We start from the raw sequence: 26,332 nt of genomic DNA, 5'->3' as shown, positions 1-26,332 counted from the left end.
CTGGTGTGGATGATTAGTATTCATATAAGGAAAAATGTGAGTGACTAGTATTCGTGTAGGGAAAAATATTGAAAATTTAGCTGCATTGTTCAAAAGAACTTATCAAAAGAATGAATGATCATTAGTTTGACTTTCATTTTTGGACTTTGGGGCAGGTCACTTTTCCAGGGTAGTTTTCCTTTAAAATCAGAGTAGCATCTGAAAATAATATCACCATCTTCAAACAACACTCTTCCAGCACTGTCATCCCCACTTCACTCTTCTTTCTCCCCTTGCATCTTTCCTTTTCATGATAGCATATTATCAATTTGTTCAATCAATCAAGCCAAACTTTAACATCCCATATCCCCATGATTAGGACACAACACAATGCCTTATAACAGTCTTTATTTTTACTGAGCGGTGGTCAGTACAGTGGGTGTCACTTTAGCCTTGGCAGCCTTCATCTGTGCGGCAATACGATCAAGGTCACGGTGGCCCTGGGAAGTCAGTCTGCGGCCGCCATTGGGAGCCTTCTCCACCAGCTTCAGGCTCTCCAGGGTCTGTAGGGCCTTACGGGCAACAGCTCCAGAGCTCCTGCAGAAGTGCGAGGGGGCGGTGCCTCGGCTCTGGCGGGCTGCAGGAAAATAGGTCAAATGTAGTTCAAAGATCTAAGCAAACCTAACCCCTTATCTTTTAAGATGCTATAAATTACTGGTAATGCAATACATCCCGATAAGATTGTCATAATTAATTTTAATTAAACTAGGAGCAAGTGATATAATAAATGCAGCATACTGTTTAACTTTAAATGATAATCCAAACCCTTCTGTAAATATTCATTGCTACTTGTCTTGAAAAATTTTATCCCATTCTCTTTCAGATGACACAATCCCTGTCTTACCTCCAAACATCTTCTGAACGCTGCCTACACCCACGGGGGAGCGCATGTAGATGTGTCTGGCAACAGCAGCCACACGGGTGTAGTACCAATCATCATCGTAGGGAGCCAGCTCCTTGAACTTGGCAGTCTGCAAGGGCATACAACTGTCATCATGATGCAAATTGTCTTGTTACCAAGGTAACAAGGAAATTAGAGCAGTGGTTCTAAAACTCCACTGGCCATTTTTTTTGAGTGTGCTGGTGATGTACCCCAAACACAGAATAAAAATTCAAATTCAATAAGGATGAAATAGGAATTGGTATCCACGCTCTGTAGGACCTTCTTAGTGAGGTGTATGATGTGAGGCACATTATTGTCTACAGGACCACTAAGAGTGCATGGCAGTGTCACTGGCATAGGTAAACTACCTGACATCTAACTGACGAGCAGAAGCCAGGAGGTGCATTGTATCACTTGCTACCTCTACTGAAGACAATACCCCTGAGCAAGCCTCCACACAGCTGCCCTTTCTATTCCAAGCCCCTCTCGGCAGGATCAAACAACCTGTTCCAACCAAGAGTTACAATGGCGGCCGCAGACTGACTTCCCAGGGCCACCGTGACCTTGATCAGTGATCGTCAAACAGATGAAAGGCAAGGCTAAAGTGACACCCACTGTACTGACCACCGCTCAGTAAAAATAAAGACTGTTATAAGGCATTGTGTTGTGTCCTAATCATATTGATAAATTGAGGGATATAATCATTACCAGGCAAGTAGTTCAGGATGGAGAGAGAAGAAGAAGAAGAAGAAGAGGTCCTGACGGATATTTCATAGAGGATATAGAAGGAGGGTATTGAAGGAGTGATATAATATATGAACCGACATCAACCGAATGTGTAAATATGGTAAATGGCTACTATATGAATGGAAAGTAGCTAATGCTGATTTTCAAAAAAAGGGTCAAAAGGGTCTTCAAACTATCGCGCATAAAGCTTAAATTCGGGTTATAGGAAGATATGGAGTCCATAATAGCCACATTCATTCGAGGAGCATTTAGAGAGAAGAGAAAAAATTACTGCAGCATGGCATGGGTTCAAAGGTAGGGGTCATGCTCACCAATCTCTCTTGTCCCTTACAACAAAGTATTTGAGGGCGGTTGACAGAGATGAAAATTATGATGTAAAAATCATCTTGATTTTAGTAAAGCGTTTCTCACTCACACTAAGGCTCAGGTAGGGGAGGTGAGAGGGAGGTAGAGGGGGCGAAGGCGTGGCTTAGCAAAGCAAAGCAAAGAGGCAAATCAATGGTAAAAGATCTGACTGGGGATGTGTTGATGGGTGGGGGGGTGGGGCTGTTTTCGGTCCACTTTTTTTTTTTTTTTTATTTTATCACTGACTTAGACACAGGATAATTAGTAGATGTTAGTAATTTTGCAGATGATACAAAGATCGGTAGAAGTAATTGAGTCGGATCAGGACTAGTATATTTCTCCAAGGTGAACTCAATTATATATACTGGGGCGGATAAATGGCAGATGGAGTTCAATGTAGGGAAGTGCAGTATTCTGAGTGTAGTAGAACAACAACCTCATAACTATTATGCTTAAATGACACTCATAAGTGGGGTGCGAAGTAGAGGAGGGAGGGTCTTAGTGAGCTGATGATTCCGTCCAAGGGCACAATGCATTCATAATAGGGTACTGGATTTTTTTTTTCAAGGCGAGCAACAAGAAGCCCAAGTCTTCCTCAAACTATATTTAGCATTAGTTAGACCTCATCTTGACTATGTTTCAGTTTCTGGTCACCCTACTATAGAATGGATATCAAAATGTTAGAATCGTGCAGAGGGAGGATGACTAAGATGATTCAGGGTTGTGAATAAATGCCATCGAGGAAAGACTCAAACAGTTAAAAACATATTCTTCTAGAAAAAGGAAAGGTGTGTGGAGACTGATCGAGGTTTATTGAAGGGAGCATTTCAAGTTTTTTTGTGTAAGAGAACGGGTAGGGACACGAATAAGGGTTTTAAACTGGATAAATTCAGATTCAACAGGGACATAGGCAAAAATTGGTTTACTAACAGGGTGTGGATGAGTGGAATAGGCTTAGCAGTCATGTGGTGAGTGCCACACAATTGTCACATTCAAAAATAGACTAGATAAATTCATGGACGGTGGGGGGTTAGATAGGAGCTTAGGGGGTCAGGCAAGCCCTCACACATACAGGCCCTTCTCTGCTCTCCTCCTCCTTATGTTCTTATGTTCTTATGTGTGTCCCCTTGGTCTCCTTCACTCAGGGTTCTCATACAGAAACCACCCTATGAGCATGATCGACGTCCAGGAAGCATGACATGTGCCCATACAGCTGGTGTTAAAGGCTTAGGTGGTAACAGGCCTCAAATCAGTTTTGTCAAGTAGGCACTGGTCTGACATGAAGGCATTCCAGTGATAGCCTATGAACATGAGAAGATGTCTACTACACCACATTCCAGATGTGGCGCCACTCTCTCCCAAGGCTATAAACAGCCCACCTTTCACAAAACATCCGTTGGTGCGATGCAGAGCTTGTGTTTCGACACTTTCATTCATATGAACATGATATTATATACATTAGTGTCTTACAAGGTCTCAAGACGATATAAGGAACACTTGCATAGTCACGCTACCTAATGGAAAGGGTAACAAGCACCTTTTTTTTCATGGTAATGATTGTGCTTGTAAAGCATAGTAAAAAGTTAACTTACACAACTTCATCTATCCAATTTTTTCTTGCAACTGAGATACCTGAGGAATTACTGTGACTACCAAGAAAAATTATTTGGTTTATTAAGTCATGTATAGGCCAAACAGACTTTAGATGACAAGCACTATAGTTAACCCCTGTCCTGCATTATTCCAAGCCCCTTTGTGTGTGTATGGGGGACTAATGGACCAAAAAGGTGTTCTGAGGCCCACCCCACAAATCCTCCAACATACCCATTTGAGAACTTTTGCCTTAGAGCCTTGTTAATTTCATTTTAATGATTGCTGCTCATAGTCGATAAGTTACACACTACTCTAGTCGGTTTCATCGTCTGTCCACTTGTGAGTGCAGATGTGGCACGCATGCATTGCTAGTTCATGAATGAGTGAACATCAGCTGTTTTAATAAATGTTTAATCTTTATTTGCAATAATATATTTGTGTTAAGAAAAAGTCAGATCATGAACAAACAATAGAAAAACCTATAATTACTTTGCTCATTTCAGGTACTAAGACATCTGCCTCTAAGTCTAAATAAAAGGTATATATTTCAATTATCCACTGCATGTAAATCACAGATAATATTCAATATAACCTAGCATCACATTCAGTAATATTTCATCCTACATCCAATATTACCCATGTGATTTACATGCAATAAATTATTAAAATACAATTTAGTTCCACTTACAGAACCAGATGTCTTTTCTGTACTTGAAGGATATGAAGCTCATTAATTAACTAAAGCCTACTGTTCATTTACATATGATCTGACTTGATTGTTTGATACAAGCCTGCCTTTCATGTGCTTGTATGGTACTTTATCAATGCAAATCGGCATGCTTGGGATTCATACAAAAATGTAAGAGGGTTATTTGTATATATAAACATTCAAAGATTGTAAATTGAATAAATATTTTTAATATTTATCACAAAGACAATATCGGACATACTAATTTTCACCTAATCATGAGCTACAGTGCACATGGGCCACATCACTCAAAATTCACACTATAGCCGCATACATTTTCATTGATCATCTGAGTGTCTAGATTTCTTAGCTTGACCCATTGTATCATGTTAGTATACTATAATTTTGGGCTATAAGTAGCACCTCTTCCATTTTTCCATGCCCTCTGGCTTAGAGTTTAGCCAGTCGAGGCTGGGCAGTCCCTCTGACCAGACCTCCGCTCTACATGTAACAGCGAGTTTGTTTCTTTAATAAAACAGACAAGAGAACTGAAGCTACCCTTTCATTCACCCACCAAGACACTCAGTACTGCGAGTTTGTTTCTTTAATAAAACGGACAAGAGAACTGAAACTACCCTTTCATTCTCCACCAAGACACTCAGTACTGCGAGTTTGTTTCTTTAATAAAACGGACAAGAGAACTGAAGCTACCCTTTCATTCACCCACCAAGACACTCAGTACTGCGAGTTTGTTTCTTTAATAAAACGGACAAGAGAACTGAAGCTACCCTTTCATTCACCCACCAAGACACTCAGTACTGCAGAGAAATGAGCCTATTTCATGGTGTTACCTGAGGTGTAAAAGCACTGCTACACAAAATTCAATTTTTTTTAAAGTACATATCAATGTACAAGACTCGGTTTGTGTTAATTTCCATTTAAAAGTAATATATAAATAAAGCATATGGGAGGCATACTTGTATGGAAATACTTGACAGTAATAAAGAGACAGCTGTGACACTTACCTTGACAAGATCCGCCCAGTCTGGTACCTTGACCTTGCCAGACCTGCAACGAAGGATAAGATTTACTTTCAAACAAGTCTTAAATTCCAAATATAAAGCAGTTATTTGGTGAATCTTAATAAAACAAATACCACTGATAAAAAATTCACACTCACTTCTTCAAGAATTCGGCAAAAGCCTCTGTAAAGCCCTGCTGGTTGACATCTTTCACACTGACACTCGGCATTGTCTGCAAGAGAAATAACCATCAGTCATAGCTTCCTGGATCATATGATCGTAACTTGTATGTTCCCTATTCTCCCCATTGACAAAATTTTAGTATCCCATGAAGTCATGGTCATTGTGTAGACGTGGAACTTTAAATTTACTTGATCCAGATCATCTTGAGTGTCTCAAAGCAAAAAATTATCTAGCCAGGAAAGAATGAAAGCAGCTTTTCTGGTGCTGGAGATTGAACCTCTGGCCAGCCAGATGGGAAGCTGAGTCTCTACTCACTTGGCTAAGGAGATACCCCACAGCTATGATTTTTTTTTTTGGGGGGGGGGGGGTCAAAACAAAAATTCCTTTTGGTTACATAAAACATTCAAGTTCACAAATTTTCACGCATATCAAGTTCTACTATTCCATTTCAAGTGCTTGCTATGATCTTTACCACTACAACCAGAACTATACATCAACAAATAATAACGATTCCTTGTAATAAATAATTTATGGTTTCCTGTTAAATCAACACATTTCACAATAATGACACCTACACTACCTACATCACTCAACCGAGACTTAACTATCAGTAAGAAATCAATGTTTTCTTAAAATAGGACACTGTCTGAGGTTCAAACAAACACTGTTCCAATGTTGCCAGCTCTCTAAGTTGCCAAGTCATATTATAGGCACAGACCCATGTCATATATATAACTGAGAGGTCTTGTAAAGCCGAGGTCACACAGTCACGATCGCTGGCGCCAGTGCCTCCCAGCGCAGGAAATGTCGCCCTGCAAGACGTACATTACAACCATCGTAGGTAGATCCCCATGAGTGCCGACCATTGCCGATGCTGAAACAACGTTGTTAAGACGTTGTTGAGATAGACATCTGACTGTCGTAGCTTATTGCCAACAAGTGACAGATGTCGGGGAAGGCAACAATTGTTTTGAAATTTCCAAAATTGTCAGTGTGTGGTCCGACGTCGGGAGGCGCCGGGAGTCATGATCGTGACTGTGTGACCGCGGCCTAATGCTGAAAGGCACAAAACTCTCCATACAACCCAATTGACTTAGAGAAATGTGTTAGTGTCCAGCAATGGCGATGTGATATATACCTCACCTCACCTATTTGCCAGCTCACTCTTTCCTCTGCCAAGAAATAATTATCACTAAGCACAGAATGATGCAAAGTGGACTCAACATCTTGGCTTTCTGATGCAATAAATCATATTGGTATCAATCCAGAAATACACCTGTCTTGCTGGGAATGACATCTATTATTACTCAATAGCTTAGTACAGCGACTCCCAAACTGATCAGGCCACGCACCCCTTCCAGCCTTTGACCAACTCCATTAACCCCCACCAAGATTTAAGGAGTACTAGGTTCCATCAATTCCTTTAAATTATGTCCATTTGTTACAAATTTAGTGTATTCAAAGTATGAGGCTCTGAGCAATAACCATCAAAACTGAACAAAAATGTAAACTGAGGCCTGAATGGATGTGCTCAGACCCTGGGTAAGTTTCAAACTTAAGGAAAAGTCAACTCCACTGAAGCATGCAGCATATGTTAGGATAAAATTCCAGAAGTAGACCCACAGGACCACTTCCTATCAGTGACAACACCCAACTGCACAACACAATGCATATCATACTTATCAAAAAACAAAAAAATCTATCCTAATCTAACTTAACCTAACCATACCTTACCTACGCTCTACTGCCAAATGCAATAAATGGAAATAAATCCTTTGATATGGCTCAAAGACCATATTTTAAGAAACTGAAAGCTCAAAACAAGTGATTTATGACAGCAAAGCAATATGGTACTGTGTTCCATGTGCATAAATTACTTCATGTAACACAAAGGTGTCCTTCACAGTGAGACGAGTGTACTTCTGGATTAATACCCTAAAATTTATATTGAAGAATATGTATAAAAGCTTAGTTAAGTGCTGCACCATTCTTGTGACTACTTCCACAGCATCAACCCTGACTACTCCTAAGATCAATAAACAATATGTAGGGTACTTCTGGCACATTTTTACCCTGGGTGGTGGGAAAGTTATTTTTTTTTTTTAGAGAGAGGGGAGGAGGGGACAGAGTAAGTAAAATAAAATAAGGCTACCTAAAATCTAGGAAAATATCCCTTGAACTATTAGATATTAACCAAAAATTAATGGTTAAGTGATTAAAAGATCATGGCTCAAAATAACCAATCCAGGACCACAACACCCGAACTAACTACACCAGTGTTTACCAATCATCCTTACAGACTCAACACGGCACAACTCTGCCATAATTTTGCTCTAGGATAAATAACTTGTGGTGTAAAATGTTAAACAAGCATTAACCGTTATACTCCGTCAGGCACGATCGTGGCTTTAATGTTAGTCTCCGTCATGCCACAATCGTGGCTTTAATGTTAATCTCCATCATGCCACGATTGTGGCGCTCTTCAAACATTGCACTCATTTTATGACACGCAGTTTTTTTATGCTTGAGGCTATGCATCATACCTGAAGCCCTGTCATTAGCCCTTTGTTTTCAACATGCTGGATGCTTGGCTAATCACATCCCAGCTTTTACAAGGGTTTGTTCATGTTGTAGTCAAACTCCAGATTTTCCAGCGGTGAGTACACGATCATGATGAAAGCTGTATTTTATAATTTTTTACTAAGTTCTCTTTCGGCCACCTCTTTGGATTCTTTTTGGGAGCAGCGAGTGGCAGGCTTTTTTTTTATTTTCCTTTTTTTGTGCCCTTGATCTGTCTTTGTAGTAAAAAAATAAATAAATAAAGATAGCAGCTATGTATGTATTTCCATGAGTAAATAAGTATTTCAGGCGCATGATATGATACATGACAATACATGAAAATTGTTTTTTTGTCTTTTTATTGACCTAGATAAGAGCAGTGTGCCACGAGGATGATGTCAGATGACGAGTGTGAGGTGATACTGAAGGTTTCCCATCTAGAGGAATATATAAATTCCATTTGATCATTTATGATTATACCATAGCAGAGAGCAACTTCTAAGCTTTCAAATGATATATAATTCTCCCACTTTGTTACTATAATTTGACTGAACACTAAGGTAAGCAAAGGAATATCTGTTAACATTAGTTAGTAGTTTTTTATGTACATAACACCGCCCACTCATTTTGTCACAGAGTACAATTGTTAAAATTTGACCACAGGAAACATATCCCTCAGTTCTGTATACCAATCCCTAGCCATGACCTAAGCATAAATAAGGTGACCAAAGTCGGTAATTGTAGAGATTCACTAAGCGCCTCCAAAATACAATACTACGCCTCCATATTATAGCTAAGGGACGAAATACATATCCCTTAACCATAATGTGAAAGCGGAAAAACTTAAAAGTAAAGAAAAAGTGGTAAAGGTAGTGAAAAGGCATATTGTACATACACGCGCTGCTTTGGTGTCGGCGGCGGTGGCAGTGTTGCCAACGATCCGGTTAGGGATGGTACGTTTAGTTAACGATTAGCCCACGCATGTGAGACCAGGTCCACCGCGCGTGTTTTTTTTTTTTTTTAGAACACGGTAGGTTAGCTTTGAATGCACCAAGGTATGCAGCGGTGGAAGCTTTGAGGGGTGATATGGGGTGGAGTACCTTTAGGGAAAGATTTAGGAAGGCTACCCTTAGATACAAAGTCAGATTGGAACGAATGGATGACGCGAGACTGGCACAGAAGGTTTACTTGTAGTGTGCATGAGAGCAAATGGATTAAGAACTGCATGAGAATGGTTGGTGACAGTGGTATGCGAGTCAGGTGGGTGAGCAGAGAGGAAGGGAGGCGTTTCTTTGAATGGAAGGTGACTGACAGGAATAGTGAGGGTCTAGAATGGAATGTGAGAAAGTGGAAGAAAGAGATACAGTGCAGTGAAAGGTGACAGTCTGAGGAGGTGGAAGCATGCGATGGAGTGAAAGACTACTTTGGAGTGGTACAAGGAAAAGGAAGCCCCGCAGTGTGTCAGCTGGTATGATGGAAGCCTGGGTGGTGATCTTCTCTTCCAAGCTTGAGCGCAGTGTATGAATGTGAATGCAAGAACTTACAGGTGGTCTGAGTCCCGCAGCAAAGTGTGTCAGATGTGTGACAGGGGTGTGGATGAAACTGTCGTGCATGTGATACTGGTGTGTGGGAGGTACCGGAGAGAAAGGACGGAGATGATGAGGGTGGCACTGAGTGAGATGGGCTGGGATGTTAATGGGAGGATTGCAAGAACAGAGAGGGAATGGATGCTGCTGCTGCTGCTGGGACTGAGTACTGAAGAAAATGATAGAATTATAGAAGCCATGAAGAGTTTTCTGGAAAAGATGTGGTGTGCAAGAAATAGGGAATTGGAAGATTTGTAATGGATACTGCTTGAGTCATTTTATTTTTACAAGTTGTGCCGATACGAAGGCCTGACTCTCCAACGGATCACCTGTACAGCAAGAGCAAGAGAACACGCACCTTTACCCAAAGCGTTTGTTGAAGGTTTGGGCTGGGTATAGTATTAGGTAAAGGTGTGTTCTAAAAAAAAAAATAATAATAACCACGCGTGGTGGACCTGGTCTCACATGCGTGGACTAATTGCTAACTAAACGTACCATCGCTAGCCTAGCGCACCATCACTAACCGGATCATTGGCAACACTGCCACCGCCGCCGACACCGAACCAGCGCGCGTATGTATAATATGCCTTTTCACTACCTTTACCACTTTTTCTTTACTTTTAAGTTTTTCCGGCTTCATATTATGGTTAAGGGACATGTATTTCGTCCCTTAACTATAATATGGAGGCGTAGTATAGTATTTTGGAGGCGCATAGTGAATCTCCACAACTACCCCAAAGTCTCAACCAATGGAATGAGGTGGGTGTAATTCTATATAAATACCGATAACCTCCACAGGTAGGGCATGCACTGCTAATACACTGAATTCCGCGGACTAACAAGAGACTGACCACTACCAGGCTGAACTAATACAATGGTGGAAGTCACCCGCCTTAGTAACCTCACACAAGCGGAAATAACATCCCCACACGTCATGGCCTGAGTACCAGCAACCATGTGGGCCTGACAAGCATGGACAAGTCTCGGCGGCCTGTATTACCTCAACTAGACGGCTCTCGAACCCAAATCCACCCCAGGGCCACTCTTAAAAGCCTGAATTAAGCCGCCAGGAGGACACGGCTTTAAGGAACGGGCATGAAAACAGCAACCATGTGGGCGCCCGACAAGCATGGACAAATTTCGGCGGCCTGTATTATTTGAACCAGGCAACTCTCAGGACGGAAATTACCTCAGAACGACTCCTAGAAGATTAAGTTAAGTTTCTGTCTGGCTAATATCCCGCCAGAAGGCCACAGCACAAAATAAAAGGCAAAAAAACACGGCTGATCCGAACACTCACGGCGCGTGTCTGGGGGCGGCGCGGGAGAGGCCTCTGGCGGCGGCCTCGGCAACTAGAGGGGCAGATTATCGTACTCTTCTACTTCTTCTTCTTCTTCTTTTGACCTGTAACGCTTAGTATGAAATTGTATCGCTTCTTAGGTCCTCCTCTCGTTCCTTTTTTCTTCTTATTCACCTATTCACACTTTCCTTTTCAGTATTACATCACTTTCTTAAACACATCATCCTGAACTTATGTGTTTTTTCTGTCTTTTTCTTTCCCTGATTTACTTTTCTATATGCTTTTGCTGTTTTCCACTATTACACTTTTCACTCAACTTTCACTGCTCAGATCTTTTTTCCCAACAACATGCCAAGGATTTTTTTTGTGTAAGGTATTAATTTCGCTGCTTAATTCCTCCTTACATCCATATAGTTCTAACACGGTACGTATTCCTCCGTCTTCCTCCTCCAGTCTGCTATGCCACTCCTCTTCCCCAATGATCTCCACCACAATAGCCTACTAATAGCTAATCTAACTAGTAGCTAACGTAACTATATATATAATAGCCTTAATTTGCCTCTCCTCTTCATACCAGTACGTCACTCAGAACGTATTTTTCAGTTTCTTGACCCATAAGTATACAAAACATCGATACTTTATGGTTTTAACACTAACTTAAATTGAATATCGTTACTGGTGTGGCTTCGACAGCTTTTTTTAGGGCATGAAGCTGATAATATATGCAATGTCTTGAGTACGACAATCTAGCGGCTGCAACGGTAACTTCGAATGCACTGAAATATTACAGATACACGATATATTTAACACTTTCAGTTGATATTAGTTTATATTTTTATTCTTATTTTTGCGTATGGTAGTATGGTAGTATTTCTATGTGTCTTGATGATAGCCTTATTTTATGCCTTTCTGACGGTATTTTCATATGTTGATGGCTTTCGATCCTATCTAATTGATTCACTCGTTATCTCTTTATTTTCTTTTTTTATTGTTTATGTTTAGTTAAGTTTTCTAGTCAAATATTATAATCTTCACAGTTTTGTCAACAGTCAACACCAGCGTTACTATAGATTGTCGTACTCAGACCATTTCATTAATCAGTTTCAGGCCAAAAACTGCTGCACCCACACAATTCACGATATCGAATTAAAGTTAGCGTTAGAACTGTTAATTAATGGTGTTTTTTCTTCAGCAGTTATGGACTAGAAGCAAGAAAATACAATGTGACGAGTACGGTAGTCTGACGCGGGTCACCGAGGCGTTTCCCGCGAAATAGGGTTTGTTTACCTCCTGCGGCGCCGCGCGGAGAATGTTTTACAAGTCCAGGAGCCACGTTATTAGGGAGCTGCTCGCGGAGAACATACATGGGCGGTGTAAGTAGGAAGAACTCGTCGTGTTGGTGGAGATGATAGCAACAGGGAATGCCAGAAGGAAATTAATAAGTAGGAAGAAATGGAACGTGCCTGTCGAGCTCTTCAAAGTGGCAGTTTTGCTTACCTAGTGATTACTTAGCTATGTGATACTCGCGGGTGATCTGGAAGAGGATTATGCCGGTGGCTCTAGTTCATTAGCCACTCCTATGTTGTTGTGGATATTATTTTGACTGATAATTGGATTTTTTGTTCGTTTTTCCTAAACTTGTCAATCATTATTTCAAAGATTTATGTGTTTTGTGCATTCACCTCGATGTCAGGGAAGCTATTCCAGTTGTTCACCACCCTGTTTGAGAACGCATATTTCCTCAGGCTAAGCCTCGCACGCTTCTTGTGGATCTTTGAGTTTCCTCTTGTGTCACTCTCCCTCATGGCAAACAGTCCTTCCGTGCACTCTTCATTATATCTGCCACACAATTTTGGAGGTCTCATTCATGTTTCCTTTTGATGTTCAGTATGACAGGGTGAGTGAATCTAATTTTCTTAGTCTCTCCTCGTGCATTAGCTCTTTTTATCTGGAACTAGTTTGGTGGCTCTTCTCTATACATTTTCTAATATTTCAGTATCTTTGGCTAGGTAGGGACACCATACCTGGTTGGCATATTCAAAGTGTCTCACTAAGGCTGTGTACATGCTTTAAACATGGCTAAGTCCAGGTGTACAAAATTCTTATAATGTCCACTTTTCTGTTTGCCTTGTTGATCTTTTCAGCTAGGTTTACTCATCTGGTTGGCTACCCCAAATTATTGTCATGGTTTACCTATCAGTGGTACGTAGATGGATAGCCCGCAACTGCTGGCACGCCAGCCTGTCAGTTAACCTAAGGACATTATGATTTGCCATGAGGGAAAGCTGAGCTTGTCATCTATGACCACACCAACATCCTTCTCCCTATTTTTCTTGGCAAGTGCATTATTCATGGTATGCCCTTGATCCTCCATATTTGTCATCCCTTTTCTCATAAAATTAAATTTTTCCAGAGGGAATTTTAAATGCCATTCTTCAGTTCATTGTTGTATACATCACAAAGATCGTCTTGAAGTCTTTACTGTCACTTGCATCACTGATAGTCTTAGAGATCTTAGTGTCATCAGCATACAAGTATAACTCACTTCCATTTGTCACACATTCAGGTTAGGCATTAATAAAGAGGACAAAAAGCAGAAGACCAAGAACAGATCTTTGTGGCACTTTGCTTGCGACTTTGTTCTAGCCAGACATATTTCCATGAATCATGACTTGTTGTCTCTTGTACATGAAAAACTCTTTAATCCAAGTCTTCTATGCCATATATGGACAGTTTCATAATGAGTCTATGATGTGGTACCCTAGCAAAAAGCTTCATGAAGTCACAGTACACCACATCTACAGCCTGATCCTTGTCTGGGGCCTCAGTCCATTTGTCCAGCACTTTAATGAGCTACTGCACCATAGAGCATCCTGATACGAAGCCAAACTGTGCATTACTGAATAATTTGTACTTTTCATGTGTGCCATTATTTCATCTCTCAGCAGCAACGCCATTATATATCTTACATGTAATGCTGGTGAGAATGATAGGCCTGTAGTTTCCTTTAATCAGCTTTGCTTCCTTTCTCGTAGATGGCTGTGATATTAACAATTTTCCAGTCTTCCAGAATTTGCCCCTCATTGAATGAACTTTGAATAATAATTTGTAGCGGTCCAGCTATTTAATTCATCATTTCCTTTATAATTCTGGGGTGTAACTCATCAGGCCCTGGTGATTTGTTCTTATTCATCTGGATTATTCCCATCAGCTTTTCTTTGGTGATTACTGTACACAAGCACTGGCACTTCCTTTCTTTCCACTCCCAGTACGGTACATCTTCATTGGATTCATTGACAAAGGTACTTAAGAAATACTCTGACAGTACATCAGCCTTTTCTTTATTACTTTTAGTCACTTGTGTTATTTCTGTGTCCTCATATAGATCACCAATCCTTTTCTTTGTTCGTGTCTTAGACTGTACATATCTCCAGAACTCCTTTGGGTTAGTGTTAGCATTTTTAGAAATCTTGTTTCTTTTGTTTCACTGGATTTATTGTTTCTCTTATAACTTGCTCAGTCTCCACTTCATCAAATCTTCTCATTGAAGAGGTGTCTTGCTGCTGGGCTTGTCTCATGTTCTTTATGATCTCCCACAATCCCTACTTTCTTTGTATCTTTGGCACAAATTCCTCTTCATGGGTAATTTTTCATTGCTACTTTTTCTCTTATTGCACATGGTTTTTAAATTCCTTTTAGGGACACATTTCTTGATGACTTCTTGCCTTAGTGCCCAAGTAATCACACCAATTTATGTTCTTTCTTTCATGAATGAATAGCTAGCTTTCTCATACATATACACTGCGTTATCACTACTATATTCTAAGTCTTGGGTCTCACAGACAAAGTATATGTATGCATGATCATTCTTTCCCAGTGGACTTTTAACTTTCACTTATCATTAGTAAACACCAGGTCAAGTGCACTGTAGCAAATTTCTTCTCATCCTGGTAAATTCCTGACTATGCTGAGTGAAGAAGCAATCTCTCACTTTTTCTTTAAATAAGGTGCTAATGTTAGCTGGTCCTGTGTAACAGGTATAGTTGTTCAACTTCCACTTTGTATTTCTCATTTCCTGAGTTTATTTCACGAAGTAGTTCTAGCAGGTCCTTGTTGTTTTCCTCTTCACTGGTGGGACTCCAATATACAGAGGTGAACAACAGTTTATTTAATTTACCACATTCTACTTCAATACAACAATACTCACAGGTACTTTTATTTTCAGTCTACAGTTCTGTAAAGAAATCCTTTCTTAACATAGATAAGCATACCTCTACCCTTCTGACTATATACATTGCACTCAATCATATCATACTTCTTTAATTTGTACTCTTCTAAGATTTTTTCATAACAAAAATTCTATGGTTTGACCTCTTGTAGTGCAATTATGTGTGGAATCTGCTCCTTATTCTCCAAACTGAAACTTAACTCTAGGACTTTATCCCGACTAAATACTATGTCCATGTTACTGAACATAACATTTAACTTATGCACACTATGAGGCAAGGGAGCCAGTGCTCATAAGGGGATTCCTCTTTTCATAAGGTTGTCAGCAAGCCAGTCATTGTTATTTTTAAATGAGTTAACGATGCCACTGTTGATGACCCCTTCTAGCAGTTTGCTCCAGGGGTTCACAACTCTTGAGGAGAAAACATATTTCTCTTATGGGTATGGTGCTTTGGTTTCAGCAGCTGTAGTGTGCGGCCACTAGTCTGTAGGTGTGCGTGTATGGGAGCGAGTTTGAGGAAGTTTCCGTTCCCCACTACCTTGTTGAACCCTTTGAGTATTTTATAACCTTGATCATGTCTCTCTTGGTCCTTCTTTCTTTGGGGATTTACATGTAAAATAAATAGTACAAGGCCCATGACAGAGCCTAGTAGAAGAAATGGAGGAGGTCAATGAGTTTAAGTACCTTGGATCAGTTATGTGTAAGCATGGTGGTACGGAGGGAGAGATAAGAGAAAGGGCATTGCAAGGAAGAAGGGTGGTAGGGTCTTTGGGATGAATCATGAATGGCAGAAGTGTGAGCATGGAGGTAAAGAGGGTATTGAAGAATACAATAATAGTACCAACCCTCACATATACAAGTGAAATGTGGGCCTGGAATGAAAGTCAGAGGTCTAGAGTGCAGGCAGTGGAAATGAGTTATTTGAGGAGTGCTTGTGGTGTGAATAGAATGAATGGAATGAGTAATGAAAGTGTGTACGAGCGTTTTGGAATGTGTCACGGGGGTGAAGGGAAGAAGTGAAGCGACAGACTTTAAAGTGGTTTGGCCACATGGAGTGAATGGAGGAGAGTAAGATGACCAGAAGGGTGTATGTGAGTGAGATAGAGGGAGGGAATGCTAGAGGACGACCTCCAGTGAAATGGAGAGATAGGGTGCAGGAGTACATTAGGGAGAGGGGGGAAAGATCTTTGAGAAACTTTGAGCTGGCAAGGAGGGAGTGTCTGGATAGAGAAAGCTGGAAACTCTTCTGCCGTGGCCATCCCCTGGTGGGAGCTCCTAGGAGCAGGCGTCAATGAAATGATGTTGATGATGACAGAGCCTAGTACTAACACGTACTCCAATAATTTACACATTCTCTGCATGGGTAAGGTCTTTTTCAAGGGGTCCAGACAAAAACACCTTACAAGGAAACCCCTTGACTCAAAGCTCTCACCTCAAAAAAAGCCTTCAAATGGTTAAAGGGTGAAAACTAAAAATACATGCCCTTCAACTATAATATTAAGGCACACATGGTTAGAAACTAACCTAGAATAAACAGACCTAACCTAACCATGCCAGCATTACCAATGGGTTAGGTCTGTTTTCTAACCATGTACACCTTCATAGTATGGTTAAAAGGCATATATTTTTGCCCTTTAACAATAATATGAAGATATATATGATATTTTAATGTGGTAGAGGTAAACTACACATATACTAACCACCTCAGTCGAAATACAAGATAAGCCCAACATCCCCCCCCACACACACACACACACAATTATATTATCTGTTTTTAGACTTTAATACCATTCAGTGCTATTATAATTAAAAGAAATATCCTAGGTAGTTAATACCATTCAGTGCTATTATAATTAAAAGAAATATCCTAGGAAGTTATGTCGCTGGGAGAGTTTTGACTCAAGGGATTTTTGTCCTCTGAGGGGGGTGTTATCCATTTTTTCTACACTCCTGTCTCAGCAACTCTATCGGAGCAATTTTGATGAGTTAGAAACAGCTTTAGCACGTCATTCCCTTAGGCTATGGAGCCTTCTCGTTTTTTTACCCACGAAAGAAAGTAATGCAATCAAAGATTTTCTCATCAGCATAACTGAGCAGGTCAATGCAAATCACAGCATCAACTTCATTTTGTGTAGATCATTCTTCTGGCAGTGATTCAGGATGGTTTGCTTGACTATTTTTTCTAAGACCTATACCATCGTCCTTCACCCTCTGACTTGTTGAATAAACCATACTGTCTTGTCTTCACTGTTGCCTCTCATTTTAACTCACCCCAGTGAGCCCTTTCATCATCAGCCTCTAAATCAGAAGGACAGTCCTCCGGCTTCATGGTCAGACTAACCTTGTTGGTCTCCATGTGGTTAATGTCTGCTTGTCCTGCCATGCTATCTCAGAGGTTTTTTGGTCCAATGAATTTCCTACAATTATATCCATATTTAGTGCACTTCAATGTAGTCCTTTTGTATCAGACAAACTTTAGGCAGTAGCAAGTAATGATTTCATTCTATCTATGTATTAAATTACTCTTGAATATTAGTATACTGTATAAAGCTTATGTAAATGTGTATGGAATTAAGTTAGAATTTCATGAATAGCCATAGCTTTATTAATCTTTCATTTCAGATTCCGGAGAGAGAACCAGTGCTCGCAAGAGCCTACTCGTCCAGAGCTTCAAGTGTTATCATGAGGATGAGTACGGTAGCAATACCTTGGACTCGCCTGCGAATGAGGAGCCAATATATGCCTGCAAGTTTGGGGAGGGGCATGACTACGGCCACATCCTGGTGATTGCTGATGAGGTGGGCGCAATAGGCCTGAGGGACACGCGCACAGGAGACAATACAGTTCCTGTAAAAGGTACTTCATGAAACTTGTATTTGCCATTATGAATGTGCTCTTGTAATGTAGCCATCATCATCACCATCATGTACCCTTTGTTGTTGCATAACTAAGGAAAGTGGGGTCGGGGATGAATATAAGAAACAAAAAAATGCTCATAGGCACATGGTTTTCCAACAATTTTAGTAATGACCACATGATGTGATAGAGGAGGATAGGAGACTTAGTTGCTTTCACTGACCATGAGAAGGCTTATGATTGGGTTGACACAGAGGTCGGCAACCCATAATTCTAGAAGAGCCAGTTTCTTCAAACTTTGCAGAAAAGCATTGCTGCTGGAGTCACAGTGTAAATTATGAATGGAAATTACGAAACATTGAAATTTTCCTCCTCCATATGGGAGTTACATAATACACCCAAGACAAAATAATCAAATACACTATAATCATAATAATAATTGATAATTATAATGATAATTATTATAACGGTATTGCGAATAATGATAATAATAACTAACAATTATAATTGCAGCAGTCATATAATATATTAATATATTTATGAATAAACATTTTATACTTTTAAACAACATGCTAACTGTAGCTACTTAATATATCTGGTCACCATGGTGGGTGTAAACTTTAATATGACTTCTGAGTTTTTTGGAGAGATGCTCAATGTCTGGAGCATGTGCTCTCATTTTTTTACGGTAATTTGGATGTTTGTAAGTAGGTGGCAGGAGCCGCACAGGTCTGTTAAAAGAGCCACATGTGGCTCCGGAGCCGCAGGTTGCCGACTGCTGGGTTGACACAAGGGATCTGAGATATCCTGAGTGTATGCATGGGAAGGCATCTACTTAAAGGGATCACATCATCCTACAAGAATGCAAGTTCCTCTTTGCAAATGAATTGCAAGTTGAGTGTGAGTTTTGGTCTGGGTGTGAGATAGGGATGTGTGATATCACCACAGCTGTTCATTATATACTTGAATGGTTGTGCCTTTTAGTCTTCTTCTCCAGACTGTTTGCCACCTCTCTTGAATCCACCATTTCTAGGGCACTATATCTTCCACACCATTTTGAGGTGTCTTGATTTAGGACATCCTTGTCCCTTTTGCTCTCCAGCCTATCAGATCCATGATAAAGCTGTGATGGATGTCTGCTGGATGCCAGGTTCAAAAGAGTTGGTGTCTGTCTCTGGCGACCGACGTGTGGTACTGATGACGGTGAGGGAGGATGGCAGCTTACCCATCACACACGTCCTCTTTGGCCACACCCGCTCCATCAAGACTGTCAGTGTGAATCGCAATGATCCTTGTGAGTTGATATTTTGTCAAGTGCTACAGCCATGACCACTGAACATTTGCAGTATTTTATTTATCAGCACAGTTAATTACGGTATGCATTTCAATGTTATGATGAAATTGTGCAATGGAAAGCAGTTCTATGCAGTTCTGTTTTATTGACTTGCTTAATCTCTTATGGTTTGTAACTCATATTATTACCTATTTTGTTTTCAAAGATATGAGTACAAAGAGGTTGTAAACACTTTAATCTCTTAACAGGCATAATAGCGACAGGAGCTCGTGATGGCAACATCATCATATGGGACAAGCGTTGCAAACCCGACCACTTTGCAGATAGAATAGCTCCAGCTCACCATATGGGTAAGTTGACTAAGCAAATAAACAATATAACTTCCTAAACTACTGGAGCAATTCCATGTGTATTACAATGGCAGATTAGTAAATCACTATATCATCACTGTACACTAAATTGGCCCAAATACTTGACCTCCTCTCTCATAGCTAAGATAATCAATTAGTTGTATGAAAGGAGGCTGAAGTAAAGAGTTGATGTTACCCAGAAGCAAGGTAGAGGGAGGGGGGACGACTCCTGGGTCAATTTAGCATACATTGGCTATAGTAAAGCTAATCCCTTCCCCATCATTCCTTCAGTCCCCAAGAGTGGCATATCCCCAACTGTCCGCAAATCAGCCTCCAGCTTGTCAGCCACCACCAGCAGCGTGACAAGTGTCCTCTTCCAGCAGCAGCATGTCCTCATCTCCTCTGGTGCCTCAGATGGGTAAGCTTCTGTGTTCCTTGCTCCTTCATGTGCTGTGAAGTTATCTAAGTTTTTATAGTGAGTGAGGGAGTGTCTGTTCAGCTCCAATAAGAGCAACATCCCAATAATATCAGATGATTCACCTCACATCTCTAAGATTCACAAGATACAAAGCCTTTAGAGCAGTGTCATTGCCATTGTTTCTATATTAATCAAAAAGTTATACTACTAGCATAAAGTTTAGCCATCACATGTATATTAATTGATGTTATACTAGGATAAAGTTCAGCCGTTGTCAATGTTTGTGTTTTACTAAAGTGATGTCATACTTGCATAAAGATTAGAAGTGTTTGGTCAAAACAGGAGACCTTGCAGAGTAGAAATATGCTTGAAGACTTGTCCCTCACTGTTAATAGTCCAGCTAGGTGGTACTAAAGGTGCCTCCCCACAGCCTCATCAAGCTCTGGGACCTACGCAAGACCCACGGAGGCAGCCGACGGGAGCCTCAGTGCCAAAGTTTCCTGGAGCACAGCGGCCGCTCCTCTCACCGGGGCTTCACCTCCTTGTCTCTCTCACCTGAGCAGGATGTCCTCTATGCCTCCTGCATGGACAACACCATCTATTCTTATCATTTGGCAAAACCTACACCCAGGCCAGGTAAGGCTTGTTCCACCACAGCATGGCAGACAAGTAACAAATTTTAAATAGGGTCACCTGCTATTATAATGTTTTTAGTTAATTGTAGGACAAAGGCCTTTACCATCTTTCCACACGTCTTGCTAATCGGTAGTCACAGGTTTTAAATTTAATTAGTATGCTTGAATGCTTTACCATGACCTTATCCAGTAAGAATACTCATGTCCCCTGCTAGGTGTTTGTTGATTAACCTCTCCGGGACTGGCAGCGGTGGTAATCTTGGTGCTGCCAGGACCGGCCCTCCAGCGCTAAACACCAAAAATAGCCTGTATTCACACACACCTTACTCTTAACCTACAATGAACGAGCAAATGAAACGGACTTTGTACTCACTATTAAGTCTTCCTCTTTCTAATGATGCCATCCAGAAGTCTCTACATGCCGTAGTTATGGAGAGACGCAAGTTGAAGAGGAGAGAATTCTGACGGGAACGGCCATGCGTCCATTTTGGCTGTTTGGCCATGGCTAGGTCGTAATGAAAACAGTGCCCCGAGCTCTATTTACACAAGCTAGTCTATAATATAAGCTCCCTCCATGCAATAAAGCTTCTTTTGTGTGTGGTTAGCAGGAGGGTAATACACGTGGCATTCAGGTCCGAGGGCGGGAAATTGGACACATCGGAATAAGTGTCACTGCTTTCTGCCATGATAAGAGAAGAGCAGAGACTGACAGAGTAGCCAAACTAAATCTCGGGCAGAGTTCCCAATAAGTGAAATACAAAAATTAGCGAAGTGGAGCTAAATTTGGCGTAAAAACAGTAAGGCTGTTATAACTGCCTCCAGTCCTCGCCCTGTAAAGTGGCTATAGCCGCCTCCGATCCTTTAAGGGTTAAGAGTGCAAGTCCATGCTTCTTCCTCTCTACAAAACCTTTGTATCAGATATGTTTGTTAGGCAACACTATGAATACCTCATTCATCATAACCTCACTGTGACCTATGATGTCCCACTAGATATCTTTCAGTTCTTGCAATACAGCAGTTACTTCATTATCCCTTAATCACATCATAATTATCGTATATGTATGAGAAAGACTATGACAAGTGTAGTTGACTATCATAGTTAGAGAGAATGACAAGGACAGTCAACTTTCACAGTTCATTCATGTTCACAGTTGCTGAATACACTGGACACACATCGCTGACCTACTTCGTCAAGGCGTGTGTCAGCCCCTGTGGCTCGTACCTGCTCAGCGGATCCAGTGACTTTGCAGCTTACATTTGGCTGACAGACCAACCAGGAAAGCCAATAGCAAAGCTTTCAGGTCACAATGCTGAGGTTACTGCTGTTGATTGGTGTCCAGTTGAAGACAAGGTAAGCTTTTTATTATTATCATGTGCATTTTTGTATATCAACATTGCTCACTGATAAAAGAAAGCCTATGCAAGTTTTTATATACACAAAATAAGAAAGGGGTATACTTTAACATTAGATAATGTATATATGCTTACTCACCTCTCCTCCTTTCTTCAATTAAGGGATTAGTTCCTTACACAGAAATTCCATTTGTTATTAACTGTACCATTTTTATTAAAGATAATGGACAATGAAAAAAATATTTTCAGCTGGTTACTTGTGATGATGAAGTAAAGCTTCGCATCTTTCGAAGAAAGAACGTAGATATGGATGACTTTGATGAAAAGTTAAGAATTCGAGGAATGTCAGAACAATACTATGTGGAAGAAAGTAATGTTAAGAGTTCGGAGAACAGGAAAGAATCTCCACTGTTAAGGGAAAGAAAAACCTCTGGCTCTGTAAACCCTCTTCCGCCTCACCCTGTTACCCCAAGCACATCAGGAATCCGACTCTTACGTCATGCCACCCCTTCTGAGGGCCAAAGCTCTGCAACCCCTCAGACCTGCCCTAGCACACCCCAGCAACACACACCCCAGCAACACACACCCCAGCATTACACACCCCAGCATTACACACCCCAGCACCCCCAGGTAAGACGTGGAAAGATCACACCATGCACTCCCAAGACAAATGAAAGGAATATGTTGCTGCAGTGGCTGGTTAATGTCAAGACTCCCACAACCCAGGAATCTCCCGCTGATTCAAGTGAAAGTGAATGCGGAAAAAATACCCACAAACGTAAATTGACAGACCTTATGGATGAGGATCAAGAGAATGTGTCAGACAAAGAGAAACCAACAAAGTCTCCTAGCAAAGATAAAAGTAATATATTGGGTTCATCTTCCATCATGAATAGCCAGACTCCCACATCTGTAACTGCAGCCAAGATGCTTAAGTATGATGACTCTGAGCCTGCTTCCCTTGACAAAGGTCAGGATGGCAGTTCTGCTGATGTGGCTGACAGTGTTCATCCCATAGATGCTCCAGACAGCTTGATCAGTTACTTGCGGAAACCTGTAACCAATAGTTTGTTCAGAGAAAATGGCACCGTTGCTGATGAGAGTTCAGAAAGAATTGTTCAAGGAAACAAACAGAGTGCTGACAGTAGCAGTCACAAGCAATTTGGAAAGTTCTCATCACCCACAGCAAATTTACCAAACTACAGAGTTGATGGCACGTCCCCGCATAGTCGACCCGAGGTGAAAATTGAGAAGAAACGCCACACAAACTGGCTCACTTCTATCAGTCATCAACGTAAACTGAAATTCTCAAAAACACCAGACAAAGTCATTAAAAATCGTGCTTCTCCCAGGTCAACGGACTCACAAAAAGGTGGGGTGTGAAGGTCATTAGGTTTATTAAGAAATTGTCCTTACCGCTCTTGAATGTTTATACCAAAGGTTTAGAGAATATTATTTGTAGGGACAGTAATATTTTTCCTCTAGAGCATTAATGTAGACTCAGAGCATTAATGTAGACTCAGCAGTTGAAGTGACCCTCTTGTTGCCCAGCCACTTAAGGCTCAACGCAAAAACAAAAAAAATGCATATCATTGCATCTGAAAAAAATTGAAAATTAAGTTCTCATGTCACTATAGGGGCAAATAGCTTTGTGTGTTCCTGCCTTATGAAAACTTCATGTTTTTAACCCCATTCCATCCTGCAGAAGGAAGCAAGAGGGTAGCTTTCCAACATTTATATTTTATGTAAGTTTTAATGCAAATATCTTATGTAGTGATCATTATTTTCCTGTATTTTATTTATTTTTAATATTAGTTGACTAGCACATCACAAGGATTGCTGATTGTGATGTGTCTGTGTATTGTGTGTGTGTGTGTGTGTGTGTGTGTGTGTGTGTGTGTGTGTGTTTACCTAGTCATGATATACAGGAACTCACTCGTGGGGTCCTGTCTCCAAATCTTAGATTATTGAATTTAGCTTTAAATTCATAAATACAGTACCTCTTTCATGTCCTGATGGAGTCTCTCCCCCTGCTCATCGGTCATTGATCCCAGATTCTCAGGAAACTGATCCATATGTGAGAATAAGTAATGCATTTTGATGCTCATGTTGCATCTGAGGTTTCTGAAAGCGATCAGCATATTGGTGACAAGTTCTGCGTACTTCCTGGCCTTCTCGTTGCCAATAAAGTTCTTCACGACAAGAACAAAAGACTTCCATGCTTCCAGTTTCACTTCGTTCATTGAGTTTTCAAATTCTGGATCTCTGATGAGCTGACGGAGTTGAGGACCGTCAAAGATGCCAGCTTTCAACTTCTCCATGGTCAATCCTGGAAAAGCGTGGCACAAGTAAGTGAAGCAGCCACCATCCTTGTCCAGAGCTTTGGTGAACTGTTTGATCAAGCCGAGCTTGATGTGCAGCGGTGGGAAGAGTATCCTGTCTGTCCACCAGAGGGTTGTTGATGAAGTTCCTTGCTCTGCAAGGCTCCAATTCCTCCCATACAGGCCAGTCCTTCTTCATGTAATGCTGAGCTTTGTCCCTACTATCCCACATGCACAGAAAGCACGGGTATTTGGTGAACCCGGACTGTTGTCCCCACAAAATACAAAAAATACCAGTAAGTCAAAAATTGGGACATGTAAACTCTTCAGAATTTGTTTATTTAAAGAAATAAGAAAGAATCATGTGGTGATAGATAAAAAAAAAGTTGACCTGATTGAGCAAAACCAGTGTGATTTTGGGATTCAGCACATCAAAATTGTCCTAAATCAGCTAAAAAAAACTTAAACGATAAATTTGTTGTTGGCCAGTGTAGTTTTTAACTAAATATTGAATATAATTGATGGCATTTGTCATAGTTAGTGCCATTTATATCCATCGCTGTGGCCAGTGGACTCCCCAAGCCAGCCCCGCCCAACCACACTTCATGGCTGAGTCTGACTATAGCTCATTCCTTTTCATTTGTCTCTCCTAATAGATATTTTCTTGAAGCTTTCATTTCCATGTTCTATTAATAATTTCATTTACTTTGATCTGTGACCTAAACTTAACTTATGAGAGGCCTCACTTTTCCTTCCCATGCCTACCCAGCCTGTAAACCTTTTCTATTTCTTTATTAATATCTGTGTTTTCATCAAACACTGCCTTGACTAGGTTCTTCACCAGACTTAATTCATCTTTTTCTCCCCATTTATTGGTTGGGCCATTCTTTAAATAAAAAAATGACTGTACACTTCTCTGTTCACCACATCCCTAACCAGCACCTCATTGTCCTTGATTGCCTCTAGCACTTTCTGTATTTTTTAAGGTTTTCAGCAAATCACTGCCTCTGAGAACTTCATTACAGTCAACTTTCTCCTCTTCCTAAATTTTCTTCCAACTTTTATGGTCATGTTATTTACCTTAATCTCTTCACTTTGACTCACCTTTATTTTCCAGTTTTTCCTTTTTCAATTACTTGTTTTCTTTTTTTAGTTGCTTTACTTCAGATACACTTTAATTGCCTTAAACTCATTAATTTCTCCTTTTAACATAGTTTGCCTCTTTTACTTTGACAAATTTCTCCTGCAGTGCATTCAACACACACTGCCAGCCCCTTATACTCTGCATTGTTATCTCCTAGGCCTTCAACATGTGCTACCCTCTTTGGCCAGTGTCCAAAATTCATGTCAGTGGAGTTAAATCCTTCAAATTCTATACCTTGCTGTTTGGGATCAAGCTTTAAACATTTTCCTCTGCCATATTGCACTGGCAAAGCTCAATGCTTTTAAACACCAAACACTACCCATCTCCCTGAGAAACATTTACTTCTTCAAAATGCAACAGGACCCCACCTCCCATCTACACAATACACCACTTAAGCTGTAAAAGGGCATGCTGTGGCACTGTGTGTGTGTGTGTGTGCGTGTTTGTGTTTGTGTGCGTGCGCATACTCGTGGACACATGTTTTCGTGTTACTTCTGTTTCTGTATTTTCCACCGTATTTACCTTTCTGTTATGAACAGATGACTAGTGATTCTGATGATTAAAATACCTGCAGTACAAGTAGAGTCTACATTTCTGATTCTTTTTTATTTAGTGAATTTTATGGTAACTAATAAAACTGACAAATGAAATTAATATTTGTGGTTTTCCCTTTAACTGCTAAGTATTTTTCTGTCTGTCTGTCTCTAAAAAATTTTGTATACCATCTTGTCTCAAGTGCACTTCAGGGAGAAAATACAGCACTTTGTACTATTGTGGGTAAATATAAA

The 26,332-nt window shown here is 40.6% G+C and overlaps 2 protein-coding genes across 4 annotated transcripts; one reads left to right on the top strand and one right to left on the bottom strand.

The window, feature by feature from the left end:
* Positions 1-370: 370 nt before the first annotated feature.
* Positions 371-11,021, bottom strand: LOC126995304 (40S ribosomal protein S19-like). Of its 2 annotated transcripts, none has more exons than XM_050854796.1 (5): positions 10,946-11,021; positions 5,476-5,549; positions 5,321-5,363; positions 884-1,010; positions 371-616 (listed from the first exon to the last, which is right to left on the bottom strand). In XM_050854796.1, the coding sequence occupies exons 2-5, from the start codon at positions 5,544-5,546 to the stop codon at positions 393-395; spliced, it is 465 nt and encodes a 154-aa protein (XP_050710753.1). In that variant the 5' UTR covers positions 5,547-5,549; positions 10,946-11,021; the 3' UTR covers positions 371-392. The 2 variants fall into 2 exon arrangements, with proteins under 2 accessions (XP_050710753.1, XP_050710757.1); XM_050854800.1 differs by having other exon boundaries at positions 10,835-10,990.
* A 1,172-nt stretch (positions 11,022-12,193) lies between these two features.
* Positions 12,194-26,194, top strand: LOC126995270 (denticleless protein homolog). 2 transcript variants are annotated; one of them, XM_050854762.1, is made up of 9 exons: positions 12,204-12,318; positions 14,157-14,247; positions 17,796-18,029; positions 19,132-19,323; positions 19,572-19,673; positions 19,965-20,091; positions 20,522-20,727; positions 21,878-22,077; positions 22,329-26,194. In XM_050854762.1, the coding sequence occupies exons 1-9, from the start codon at positions 12,310-12,312 to the stop codon at positions 23,460-23,462; spliced, it is 2,295 nt and encodes a 764-aa protein (XP_050710719.1). In that variant the 5' UTR covers positions 12,204-12,309; the 3' UTR covers positions 23,463-26,194. The 2 variants fall into 2 exon arrangements, with proteins under 2 accessions (XP_050710726.1, XP_050710719.1); XM_050854769.1 differs by lacking the exon at positions 14,157-14,247 and having other exon boundaries at positions 12,194-12,318.
* The last annotated feature ends 138 nt before the right edge of the window (positions 26,195-26,332 follow it).

The sequence above is a fragment of the Eriocheir sinensis genome, chromosome 1 (genome assembly GCF_024679095.1).
Source record: "Eriocheir sinensis breed Jianghai 21 chromosome 1, ASM2467909v1, whole genome shotgun sequence".
Classification (NCBI taxonomy): Eukaryota; Metazoa; Arthropoda; class Malacostraca; order Decapoda; family Varunidae; genus Eriocheir; species Eriocheir sinensis.
The sequence above is the reverse complement of the archived record's forward strand: the minus strand, read 5'-3'. Positions and strand labels throughout refer to the sequence as shown.

Excerpts from the sequence above, each read along its gene's own strand:
- LOC126995304 (XM_050854796.1), bottom strand. The coding sequence starts at position 5,546 with ATGCCGAGTGTCAGTGTGAAAGATGTCAACCAGCAGGGCTTTACAGAG. Across the intron at positions 5,364-5,475 it reads TTTGCCGAATTCTTGAAGAA|GTCTGGCAAGGTCAAGGTAC; the intron begins GTGAGTGTGAAT and ends CCTTCGTTGCAG. Across the intron at positions 617-883 it reads CGTTCAGAAGATGTTTGGAG|CCCGCCAGAGCCGAGGCACC; the intron begins GTAAGACAGGGA and ends ATTTTCCTGCAG.
- LOC126995270 (XM_050854762.1), top strand. Across the intron at positions 19,674-19,964 it reads AGCTCCAGCTCACCATATGG|TCCCCAAGAGTGGCATATCC; the intron begins GTAAGTTGACTA and ends TCATTCCTTCAG. Across the intron at positions 22,078-22,328 it reads GGTGTCCAGTTGAAGACAAG|CTGGTTACTTGTGATGATGA; the intron begins GTAAGCTTTTTA and ends AAATATTTTCAG.